This window comes from Lotus japonicus, chromosome 2 (assembly GCF_012489685.1).
Source record: "Lotus japonicus ecotype B-129 chromosome 2, LjGifu_v1.2".
NCBI classification, from domain to species: Eukaryota; Viridiplantae; Streptophyta; class Magnoliopsida; order Fabales; family Fabaceae; genus Lotus; species Lotus japonicus.
In genome coordinates, this window is record NC_080042.1 from 90147118 (window position 1) to 90160018 (window position 12901).

The following is a 12901-nucleotide window of genomic DNA, read 5'->3' on the forward strand; positions in this document are numbered from 1 at the left end:
CAAAACAACATCCAAAACGTTCTTATAAACAATCTCTTGCTCCGAAGTAAGAGAACTGACCAATTCATCATGAATCTTTACCATTTCATCCATATTATAATTCAACTCATCTGCAACGAATCTATTTTTAAAATTATGAATTTCTGAAAATTTAGGGTATGGTAAACATGGAAATTCCTTGAGCGACCTTCCATTGCCTTGCAATATTTTTTCAATCTCAATCATACATAAGTTCTGTAATTCTTCATCCTCTATACGAAGATCTCAATGACAGCACAATGTATCAGTATACATCAGGTTGGTAAACAACAAAAATTAGGAAGGATTATGTAGTGCCTTAATTATGTTTATTTTAAAGCATTTATACCTTCGTAAGCAATGGGTTAATGCGGTGATACATTTGGGAATAATTTATTTTTGTTTTCACAGCAGGGAATAATTTATTAATGATTATAATGTATGCTATAATTTTCCGCCCATAATTGTAGTTACTTCCATTTTAAATAATTTAAAAAGAGGTATGAATCTTCTGGTATTAATTTATTTTAAAAGTCATTTAATGCTTTCATATTTCTATAAGTTTGAAAAATCTTTGATAATGGAGAGAATGATGCTACTCATAATAAATAATTAATGCTCTTAAATTCATTTAAAAGTGTATGGAATATCACGAATTTTTTTTTACGAAATTAAAACTAAAAATTAATAGCAGCTATGGGTTCATGAAGTGATTAATTTGGGAATAATATATTAATGATTACGAATATACACTCAATATTTTACTTAATATTTTTTTAAAAAAATATTGAGTGTTGGGTTAAAATCTACACTATTAACTTAAATAAGAAAATTAAATGAAATAAGGAAATTAAATTAAATAAGAAATTTATATTATATGATAAATATTGAGAATTTTTGTTTTTCCAATTTTAGAAAGAAAATGCACTTAATCAAGTGCAATTTTTTCCTTCTAATCATACTTACCAAAATTTTGTAATCAAATTTGCAATATTTTAAAAAAATGGTAGTATTTTTAACGTGATACTCATGGATAAAACATTTTTTAAAAAAAACTGACACATAAATGGGTTTCCTTAGTGAAGCTCTAAAATAGATTTGTTCCGGATTTTTTTTTTAATCTGAAAGAAATAATAGTGAGATTGGATTTTGGAAAAAAAATGTGTTAATACAGTTTTTTATAAATATATAAAAAAACGAAAAATTTGTACATCATTAAGGTAATACTGATTATTTATCAATTTATCACATTGATTAACCAAATTCTTTTTTTATGGGTTGGAATCAATCAAAAATTAATGCCCAAAGTTTTTCCCAATATTTAAAGCAGAATTAGGCAAGGAATAATAAATCATTTTCGTTTTTTAAATTAATGGAAAAAACATAATACATTAACTAAATTCCCAATTTGAACCTGATCTAGGTCATCATTTCGTTTTCTATATTTATTCTAAAATAAAAAATAATACTTAAATATGTAAAGAATAATAATTAATTTGTCTACTATGAACCACAAATAATTAAAAGAAATGAAAGATTGCAGAAAATTAAATATTAATAATTGTGTCTAAAAAATAAGTTCATCTTCTTGCTACATTTGCAAGCAGGGTAATACCAATCCATACCCTCTGCGATATACTTAACCGTACCAAGAACAACACAATAGGACTTCTGCTAAATTAAATGTGTAAATCAAAACGTGTAATATATGTTGTAACTAAAAATGGAATGGAATATAAATTATTATTGAATTGTAAAGTCAAAAGTATACCTCACCAAAATCTTTGAGTTGCTCAATGGTTTTCCCATCACTAAGTTTTAGGAAATCATCTTCAGGGGTAGATTTTTTTGCCGAGTCCTGCAGCGGGCTAATCACTTGTGCAGCAGTATCATTTGATTCCAAGAACCTGGAAGATAGTCGATTTCATAGTTTGTTATGAATAGAAAAAATGAAAGAGGTTTAAAAAATTAGAATAAAACTCACCGAGCTCGGAGAGGGGCAGCTTCTTGTATGAGAGGATTAAAAAGAACCTTTGTAGCCCCATAAACATTTTGGAGACTTGTCTTACCTGTAAAAAAAAAATTAGAATAAAGGAAAATAATATGCGCAACGAAATTTTGATCATTCGACACCAGATCAAACTTTTCAATACCTTTAAAGGGCTTGATCTTTGCACATTGCACCACCACAACAGTATTTGTTGCATCTCCCGATGCAAGATAACCTACGATTTCCGCAACATACTTGCCAAAAAAGGCACATTCAACCCTATCCCTATTTAAAAATTTAGGAAAATATAAAAATGATTTAATAATAATAAATAATGAAAAAATGTGAATAAAATTTAAAGTCAAGAGTGTACCCATCTTGGTCAAGTTGAATAGTAATTCTCTTATGTTTTTCCCCGTCTTTCTCAAATTCTTGCTCACCAGTTGCACCAGTGGGAATCTCAATTACATCTGCTCAATCAAAAAAACACTAATCCAAATTTTAGAGTAGTGATTTAAAAGCAAAAAGATTTGAAAAGAGTATATACCTATAAGAAAAGATGTATCAAGGTCCTTAGAAATTATATCAGAGAGTGGCACAAAAGAATAAGGGCTTAAGTTTATCGCCTTGTTGGGAACCAATCTCACAGAAGTATGAATGTCAAAGTTGATTTTCCATGGATGCGAGGTTGGACGGAAGTCACGACCGCTTTCACCAACACCAAAAAATGAAATCTGATATACCCGACCTTCACTTAGCAAAGATTGAAATCGGTATATAAGAGTCTTTCTTACCGAAGCGTGAATCTTATGACCCTGAAATTTAACAATAAGAGAACATAAGAGATTTACCAACCATTTCAAAAAAATTAACTTAAAACATGGTGATTATAATAAAAAGTGATATACCTTGTCATCCATAAGAATCATGTCCATGGAAAATGGAAGCTTTGAGCCATATAAGCTCGGACTATGCCATAAACGAATAACCTTTGCCACAATAGTCCAATTCTCCTTCGAGGCATCGAGGGTGGCGACATCGTCAATTGCCATGAGATCAGAACAAAGTATATTTCAAAGCTAATTAATTGGTGGATGATGAAAGGACTGATGATGGTGAAGAATAACATTAGGTGATTTATATAGAAATCAGATAAGTGTGGCTCACAATGTAAAGAAAAAGTGCAAAGAATACACCCTTGACTTTTTATTCGAGTATTATAGTAATTCTTATGATTCCTATTACAAAACTGAATATTCGAATTGAACTTGAATTGAATAAGATGAATAAATCTTAAATTTCCAGTCGAAAATATCGTAACATTTGATAGCATTAAATGTAATCAATCCAAATTCAAATTTTCCTCAGCATTTTGCGATTTTAATTTGGTCGAACATATGGTCAAATTGGAAAGTAGTAAATAGAATCAATGCTAATTTGACAATATCATTCAAATTTGAAGTTTTTATTTAAAAGAATTAAACCAAATAAATAAATAGATACAAATTAATACTTAATTTTAAAAACATAATGCATTAACTGATATAGGTCAGCATTATGTGTAACCGTTTTATTTAGGTTTATTCTTTTATATTAAGAAAGGAAATAAACTAACTCAATTTTAAATTTTTCCTTCTAATTAGCCTAACCTTCTGGAAATTTTTTTAAAATCAGTAGCATTAAAGAAGGATAATCAAGGAGGCCGATTTTTTTAGGTTTATTCTTTTATATTCATTTATACATCTATATAATTGCCCCAATCAACGACAATTATTCAATACTCCTGGAATTTTGGCTATAAATTAATTGTGTGACAATTGGAATTTTTGACTCATTGTGAAAGGAAATAAATTTACTCAACTTTAATTTTTTTCATTCAATTTAGCCTAACCTTCTGGAATATTTTTTAAAAATTGTAGCATTAAAGAAGGATAATTAAACTTGGCAATTTTTTGAATGCTGTTTGTATTCTATAGTTGTGGCTCTTCAATTTGACTTTTTCAAATAAATGAGTGGAATCAATTGGCATTGCATTCAAATAAATAGGTTTAATTCAAATAAATGTGTTGCCAACTAATGGGCCTTCATACAAAACTCATATAAAAATGGGTTTGTAATACTTTGGTCCAAATCAATGTCATGGTGATACTTGTCAGGCAAAGAGGGGGTTGAGTGAAAGTTATTCTTGGAGTGTCAAGTGTGCTAGGTGGATCTCACAACCTTCCTCTTTTCTAAAGTATATAGAATAATTCAAATAAATGTGTTGCCAATTAATGGGCCTCCATACCAAACTCATATAAAAATGGGCTTGTTATACTTTGGTCCAAATCAATGTCATGGTGACACTTGTCAGGCAAAGAGGGGGGTTGGGTGAAAGTTATTATTGGAGTGCCAAGTGTGCTAAGTGGGTCTCACAACCTTCCTCTTTTCTAAAGTATATAGATGTCATGGTGACACTTGTCAGGCAAAGAGGGGGTTGAGTGAAAGTTATTCTTGGAGTGTCAAGTGTGCTAGGTGGATCTCACAACCTTCCTCTTTTCTAAAGTATATAGAATAATTCAAATAAATGTGTTGCCAATTAATGGGCCTCCATACCAAACTCATATAAAAATGGGCTTGTTATACTTTGGTCCAAATCAATGTCATGGTGACACTTGTCAGGCAAAGAGGGGGGTTGGGTGAAAGTTATTATTGGAGTGCCAAGTGTGCTAAGTGGGTCTCACAACCTTCCTCTTTTCTAAAGTATATAGATTTAAAACATATCTTTGGTTCCATGTTTGTAACTATTGAAATTAATTATCCATATTCATAATTAATTTTTTGAATATTTGGAGGGTTCCTTCTACCATTGATTTTAGCTCAAAATTCTTGAATGAGATAAAAATCTCAGTTTTTTGGGTTCTTCTTTTATGGAGACTGGTTGTTATAACAACACTGTTGATCCCAATAATGCATCAATAGATCAAAAACAAAATAGACTTAATACAAATTCATGAGCTTGATTAATATGGATACCATAAGAGATGATAGATTAGAAGCTAAGATATTCTCATTGTTGTATACTAGGGTTGGGTTAGAAACACTTTGATTTAGGGTTGGGTTAGAAACACTTTGATTTAGTTTGGTTTCCTAGGTTCACTGCGTGAACAACCACAAACATAATTTATTGTGAAATTTTACAATTAAATTCCACAACGTTCTCCCACAAAAATATGTTTCTCATAAATGTATATATATTTAAATCATTAATTCATTTGTTAAGTAACTTTTTTATCTAAATAAATTTTACCAAAATTAATTATATCTATAACCAATTTTAACAACTAATGCAAAGACAAATTAAGTTGCCAATATGTAGTAGCCTACTAGAGACTTTTTTACGGGAAAGTCAAGAAAAAACAAGAAAATGGGCATATTCAATTAAGATGCTAGTTAATTAGCGAAATAAAGGTATTGTCAACGTTGGCATGAATAGATATCATATTTATTTTTGCTTCATAAAAGGGGTCCTGGACTCTCATCCCCGTGCCCTTCTCATTGCTGAGAAGGTGTTTGGGAAGTTTGCATTATTGTTGCAATTAAAGCATGTGTTTTGTGAAGCCAACGCGGTGGTAGATTTGTTTGCTAAGGATGGGTTGAGTCAATATGAAGCTTTGAAGGTTTTTGAGCAGCTCTTTGTTTAGTTCCTCTTAGCTTTGATTCCTGTAACGCTCTCTTTATGAGGGAATAGTTTCTTTTCTTATTATGCCCTGCATGGAATAAAAAAAAAGACATCAATAATCATATTCACGCTTTAGCTGCTAAAGAAAATATTTGATTGTGCTAAAAAAGAAAAAGTCACACGTCTAAATATACACTAATTAGAATAGGAAGTACACAAAGACTTGAGCATCAAAGAAACATGTTAGAAGTTTTGGAGCTGAGTTTATCTGTTGCACGAATAATTTTGTTCAATTTACTTGAAAGGAATTTTAGCTGTAAATGTGTGAATACAACAAGTATTAGTTTGAAGTCTCATATTGATTAAGAATAAATAAGTTCAAGATTTAAGACAATATAAGAGACATAATTTACATTTTAAGTAAAGATTTAGTGTTCAACTCTCGTTTAAGTGCGGTTGAAGTCTTGAAGACTTGTGTTGTTTTTTTTTTTTTTTTTTGTCAAAAGAGAAAAGTTTCATTCATAGAGGCGGGCCAGACCCAGAATAAAGCAAGGGATAAAGCCCCATCCAATCAGGCAATCAGCTAATCTGCAATTGCTTAAAGGATATGACAAAAAGTCTTTGATAAAAATTGACAAAAAAAAAATAGGGGACAATAAGACAAAGCTAGCTTAGTTGTCTCGGACAAAGCAAATGAGATATACACATTTCACTTTCTCTTCTATCTCATTTTCACATATTTTTCTTTTAATCCCTCTTCATTTTTTGTAACATCACAAATCATATAATTAATTTCTCTCTTATTTTTATCTAATCTTACAAAGTGGAGGTGAAATTAGTATGTCAACGAAACATTATTCTTGTTTTATCTACTAATCCCACTAAAGCCGTCGTTCAATAATGTTAGCCAAATTTTCATTTCTTTCACCTTTTACCTTTTCCCTGTCCCCCACACATACATCCTTCTTCAAGCTAATAATTTAGCCTTGGCCTTTAGTCTATTTAATTTATTTACTTTGTTTTCTATAATTTACCAAATTAACATTTTTAAACAATAACCCATCACTTTTAAACAAAGAATAAGTTTTTTTGAAATCTAAGAATAAGTTGATTGAACTGCAAATGGATGAACCTAACCCATAATCCAATCTTGTTCCGTACGCACTTTTGACTATAAATATCTTGCCTCCAAGCTCCCATTTCAACTTGAAGCACCCACTTCGCCATTGCAACAATTTCTCTGCTCCTTTACCTTTCAAGGTACTCTTCTTCTCTGTCTCACGCTTTCGTTTTTTTTTTTTAATTATATTTTACAATCTACTTTGTGCAATGCCAGGGAAAGTACACCAAATGATTATTAGTTTAGTTTTAATTTTTTTTTTTTTTTGAAAATGAAAAATATATTAATAATAAGAAAGCCCGAGCTAGAGAAGCAAACCAGGCAAAGTACATTTACATGAAGCTGAGAAACAAAAACCCACCACCAACCCGCAAAATGGCAAAAGCGTAGTCCCAAGAAAGAGCCTCATTAAAACCTTACTATGAAAAACCCATTGGGATAAAAACCTAGCAAGGAAAAAGAGTACCACAATCTTGGGACAGCCATTTTGCATCAAGATACAATAAGAATCAGCCCCTCCAATCATGAAAAAATTCCTGGAGTTCAAAGAGAAAAAAATTGGAAAGTACACTATTCAAAAGAATTTTTTAGGCTAAAAAGCATTTTTGACTCATGATGTTTTAAGTTTGTGCAAATTCAGCCCCTACTCTATTTTTGTCGACATTTCTACCCCTCATGTTTTCAAATAGTGCATCGTCTACTCCTCCGTCAGTCAGGCTTTCTCAAGAGAGGTTCCTAAGTGGATTGTGGAGATGAATAGAAGTATATGAAGTTGATGATGATCTAGGAAATGATATAAATTAAATTTGCTTGATGTATATATCAATTATGTATGTAACTGAACTGGTTAAATGCATGTTTTGCTACTTACAGGTCTTGAGTTTGAATCTCCCGCGCCTCCTTTTTTCAATTTCACTTGTAATTTCCACGTGCTAGGTCCAAAAAATATTTAAAAAAAAGCCAAATCAGCTCATTTCGTTAGTTTTTTAACGTCTGACTGACGGGGGGTAGACGGTGCACTGTTTGAAAACATGAGGGGTAGAAACATCGACAAAAATACAGTAGGGGCAGAATTTGCACAAACTTAAAACAGCGGGGGTCAAAAGTGCTTTTTAGCCAATTTTTTATTGAGATATTTAAAAATTGACAACGTTGCTAACGTGAAAGTGAGTTTTGAATTAAAGTGTCTCATTAATTAGAATAACAACTTTACTTTATTAAATAACTTGGTGGATGGGGGAAATGAATGGATTTTCAGGGTGAAGGGTCAGGGTTCAAACCCTGGCGAAGAAACTAATTTACTAATAATTAAGAACTAAAATTTGCCTATAAAAAAATAACAGGGTGGGTAGAAACGAATAAGATCAAGAGGTAAACCCCATGAGCCACAATAATTTTAAACATTTATTTCCTTAATTTTAAATAGTGATCACTATTAAACCATTTATTTCCTTCCAAAGTTAGAATATATTCGTTGCTTTCTTTATGTTTAGAGATGACAACGGGTCGGGTTGGTTTTGTCTACCCAAACCCAAACTCCTATATCCAAACCCAAGTTTTGAGTGTACCCAATCCGTTGCAATCTCAAATTCACGTTATAATCTGACTCGATGTAGAGAATTTATTTGCAAAATAAAACGCAGCTTATATTATTTTGTTGCAGATAAAATATTTATATCAAATTTTGCAAAAAGACATAAGACTTTAATGTTTACATATGATCGAATTTTTAACAAATTAAGACACAGAACCCATTAAATTTTGTATATAAAAAATAAAATAAACCAATACTCAGCCAAAATACCATAATATTAATATATATATATATATATATATATATATATATTTATGGTTACAAACTCTTATATCCAACATAACTATAGAGGATTTCACCCGTCAAATTGGGTCGGGTTCAAGCGGGTACCCTAAGATGCGGGTTTCATTGTCATCCCTATTTATGTCTATATAATAGTTGTAGCTTTTGCAATTGAATCAAGCAAAAAAAACCAATAAAGGTGTTCACGTTCAGTAATATTGTTCCTCTCTTCCATTTCCATTTTTTCTTCTAGCAGTCTCCAGAAGAAGAAGAAAATGGAAGTTGTATTCAACACAGAGCTCTTAAGGGGAAATGGTGAACATCTGCAAGATGAAGAAGCTAGCTCCCCACTATCTGATTGGGTGATCTCCATCAAGGGAAAACTAGACAAGGCATGTCAAGATGACGGAGCAAGTTCATGGGACAATTTATCAATCTACAAAGTCCCTCAATACCTTAGAAATAGTACTGGCGATGATAAAGCTTATGTACCCCAGATTGTGTCATTAGGTCCTTACCACCATGGCAAAGAGCACCTTCGCCAAATGGAACGCCATAAATGGCGCTCCCTTAACCATGTCCTCAGGCGAACAGGACACGACATTAGACTCTATCTCAATTCCATGAAAGAGATAGAAGATAAAGTCCGCTCCTTCTACGAGGGACCAATCACTTTAAACAGCAATGAGTTCGTGGAAATGTTGGTCCTTGATGGTTGTTTTGTGTTGGAGGTTTTCAGAGGATATTCATTGGGGTTCGTAGAACTCGGGTATTTATCGAACGATCCTGTTTTCGCATGGCGTGCATCAATATTCTCCATAAGCAAAGACTTGATCATGCTAGAAAACCAGCTTCCACTTTTCGTACTAGATCGGATTCTGGGACTTCAACTTGATAACCCAGACCAGAAAGGACGCGTTGCTGGTCTAGCTCTCGAGTTATTCGATTGGTTAAAGCCAGAAACAGGAACAATGAGTAATGATCATCCAACAGAAACACAAACAATATTGAGTAATGATGATTTAGATGGTCTTCATTGCTTGGATGTCTTCAGGAGAAGTCTCCTACACACAGGACCAAGACCTCAACCAACACCCAAAGAACCACAAACAATGAGTAATGATCCTCCTTCAGAAACTCAAACAATGAGTAATGATGATTTAGGTGGTTTTCATTGCTTGGATGTGTTCAAGAGAAGTCTCTTGCGCCCAGGACCTCAACCAACACCCAGTGAAGGGATCCAACGCTGGTCAAATCGGCAGCAGACGATACCTTGTGTCACAGAGCTTAAAGAGGCTGGAATCAAATTCAAGAAAGGGAAGACATATCGCTTCTTGGATATAAAATTTGAGAGAGGCACCCTGCAAATACCGCGGCTCTTGGTCCATGAAGGCACCAAGACTTTGTTCCTCAACCTCATTGCCTTTGAGCAGTGTCATCTTGACTGCGGCAGTGACATCACAAACTATGCCTTCTTTATGGACTACTTGATCAACTCTCCAGAGGATGTGGGGTACCTTATTGACCGTGGGATAATCGAGCACTGGCTTGGCAATGATCTAGAAGTTGCAAACCTTTTTAATGGCCTATGCCAAGAGGTTTCGTATGACATTGAAGATAATTACCTTTCCACAATTTTAGGTGCTGTGAATCTGTATTATGAGCGTAGATGGAACAAGTGGTATGCAAACTTGAGACAGAACTACTTCAGCAATCCTTGGACAATTATCTCTTTAATTGCTGCTGTTGTCTTGTTGCTACTCACTCTTGCACAAACCTGCTACACTATATATGCTTATTACAGACCACCTAAGTAACTCGTGAGTGCCCCTGCAAGATCTTTCATTTCCTAGCTAGTTCCTACTAATTACACCCATGCACCTTATAGCATTGATCATTTTTCAGTCTAAGATATTGATGTGTGTTTGCACTAGCTTCAAGAAAGAAAGAAAAAAACTAGAAAACAGCTTGGAAGCATGAAGCCTCATTATTTAATTTGTTTTGGCTCAGAAGATGCTGGCTTGTGCCTACTACTGTAATAAAGTTCTTTTAACAAGTGTTCTTTTCTCATATTAAAAATAGATTTGATTGTAAAGGAAAAATATAGCATGGCAATCCTCTTATACCATAGTTGGGCCAAACAAATGAGATAATTTACACTACGAGGATTATCCACATTACTGAAATTTCAAAACATATACCTTTCTTCTACCAAGAAAGTAGATAGTTGAATTAAGAAAACCCAATGAGACATGTAAGATTAGCACTGTTTCACTTTCAGCTATCAAAATCTGTTTTATATTCTTTCTACACATTTTGGCTCTGATTTGAATGTTTTATAATTAACGAAGTCTTCATGGATATATCTAGATCTCTGAAGATTGTTTGCAGTAGAATTCGTTTGCAAGTATTTGATATAAAAGAAGGCTTTGAGTAATTCCCCTGTGAACGTGCTAAGGTAAGAAATGATTCAAGCACAAAGAAGCATGTTGAGTGTGGTCATTCAAATTCCTTTTGTTTTGTCATTGTAACAAACTCACGCGTTTATTTGAAAATTTCTAGATGCTTCTGTTCAAGCACAAAGAAGCTTTTTAATGATTAGTGTTTACTCTTTGTCAATTTTTAACTCTGTATAAATTGATGTTGTTCGTTTAATTTCTTCCCTACATTTCCTTTTTGTTGTTAGCTACATGTAACTTTGTATGATTTATATTTACACCTGGTTTTTTAATGGTAACTGGTAAGAAGGATTACAATGATGATGAATATTATCAAGTGAGGTCAATCATTCATTTGATTATTTGAATGTAAAACTTTTAATAGACCGAGAACTTTAGATGATAAAAAAGTTTGGTTTAATTGCTTCAACAAGTTTTCTTTTCACATATTCAAAATAAATTTGACTGGAAAGGGAAAATATAGAATGACAATCCTCTTATACCATCGTTGGGCCAAGACAATTTAAACTATGAGAGACCATTCACATTGGACATCGGGAATCATCCACATTGTGCTTTTAAAGAACAAAACACAAGGCATTTGGACATTACATCTTTCACCCAAAGCCAAGTTTTGGATGAAAGATGTGATGTATGTTCAACTCACTAGTAATTTGCTCTTTAACCAGGGCCGGTCCCGACATTTTGGAGGCCCTGGGCCGTTTCAGAGTTAATTGATTCTCCAATTAATATCCACTTATCTAGTGAATTAGGTAGAAGAACCCAAGGAAATCTTCCACCTTCCACATTCCAATGTTAATTAAGCTCTTAAATACAAAAGTACAGAACTGGTCTTAAATGCAACTACTAAATTTTTTTTTTGGGGAAAGTTTAATGAGATTTTTTTTTGGCCCCTTCTTTTTAGAGGTCCTGGGCTGTGGGTCTGCCTGCACAGGCCCAGGGCCGGCCTGTCTTTAACCCAATGTGGATGATCCCCATAATTTTAATAGTTTCCTTTGTTTGGCCCAATAATCATAACATTGTTGATTACAATAATGCCTCATTAAACAACAATATGAAAAGCTGGAGAAAACTCATGTTTCTCATAACCTAATGTTATGATCGACCCAACTTTAGAGTGATCGGATAATGGCTCATAAGTTAGAAAGAGTCTTGAAGTGAAGGATACTTGATTAAGATGGTGATCATACAAGATAAAAAAAAAAACATAAGGATGATACACATTCATGAGCGTGATTACTATGGATACCATAAGAGATGCATCGATCATTGTTGTATTCTAGGGTTGGGTTAGACAATACTGACTTAGTTTGGTTTCCTATGTTCATTGTGAAATTTCACAACTAATTTCAACAACGTTTTCCCACAAAAAATCATTTTTCTCATAAATATATATATATATATATATATTATATATATATATAAATTTAAATCACTTAATTTTTAAAACTTTTATCATAATAAATTTTACCAATATTAATTTTATGCATAATCAATTATAATAAGTAACAACGTTGATGCAAACACAAATTTAGTTACCCATATGTAATAGCTTACTAGAGGCTTTTTTTATGGGAAAGTGTTGAAAAAACAAGAAAATGGGCATATTCAGTTAAAATGTTAGTCAATTAGCAAATTAAAGCTATTATCAACGTTCGCATGAATAGATATTCTACCTTCCAAGTTCCAAGTTGATGAGCCTACGCTCCTGCCTGGCTCCATCCGTGCCCGCAAGTCATTTTCACCAGTCATGTTCACGCTTGAGTTTTTTAGCTGCTAAAGAAAATACTTGATTGTGCTAAGAAAGAAAGTCATATGTATGAATATATGCTAATTA

The 12901-nt window shown here is 32.8% G+C and overlaps 2 protein-coding genes across 4 annotated transcripts; one reads left to right on the forward strand and one right to left on the reverse strand.

Annotated features, from left to right (window-relative positions):
• Positions 1–1598: 1598 nt before the first annotated feature.
• Positions 1599–3060, reverse strand: LOC130737251 (uncharacterized). Its single transcript, XM_057589006.1, has 7 exons — positions 2998–3060; positions 2556–2823; positions 2382–2478; positions 2172–2293; positions 2003–2087; positions 1790–1925; positions 1599–1646 (listed from the first exon to the last, which is right to left on the reverse strand). The coding sequence occupies exons 1-7, from the start codon at positions 3058–3060 to the stop codon at positions 1599–1601; spliced, it is 819 nt and encodes a 272-aa protein (XP_057444989.1).
• Positions 3061–6785: 3725 nt separating this feature from the next.
• On the forward strand, positions 6786–11416 carry LOC130740860 (UPF0481 protein At3g47200-like). Of its 3 annotated transcripts, XM_057593572.1 has the most exons (3): positions 6786–6929; positions 8862–10425; positions 10976–11416. In XM_057593572.1, exon 2 carries the CDS (start codon positions 8881–8883, stop codon positions 10420–10422), a length of 1542 nt encoding a protein of 513 aa, XP_057449555.1. In that variant the 5' UTR covers positions 6786–6929; positions 8862–8880; the 3' UTR covers positions 10423–10425; positions 10976–11416. The 3 variants fall into 3 exon arrangements, with proteins under 3 accessions (XP_057449555.1, XP_057449553.1, XP_057449554.1); XM_057593570.1 differs by lacking the exon at positions 10976–11416 and having other exon boundaries at positions 8862–10661; XM_057593571.1 differs by lacking the exon at positions 10976–11416 and having other exon boundaries at positions 6871–6929; positions 8859–10661.
• The last annotated feature ends 1485 nt before the right edge of the window (positions 11417–12901 follow it).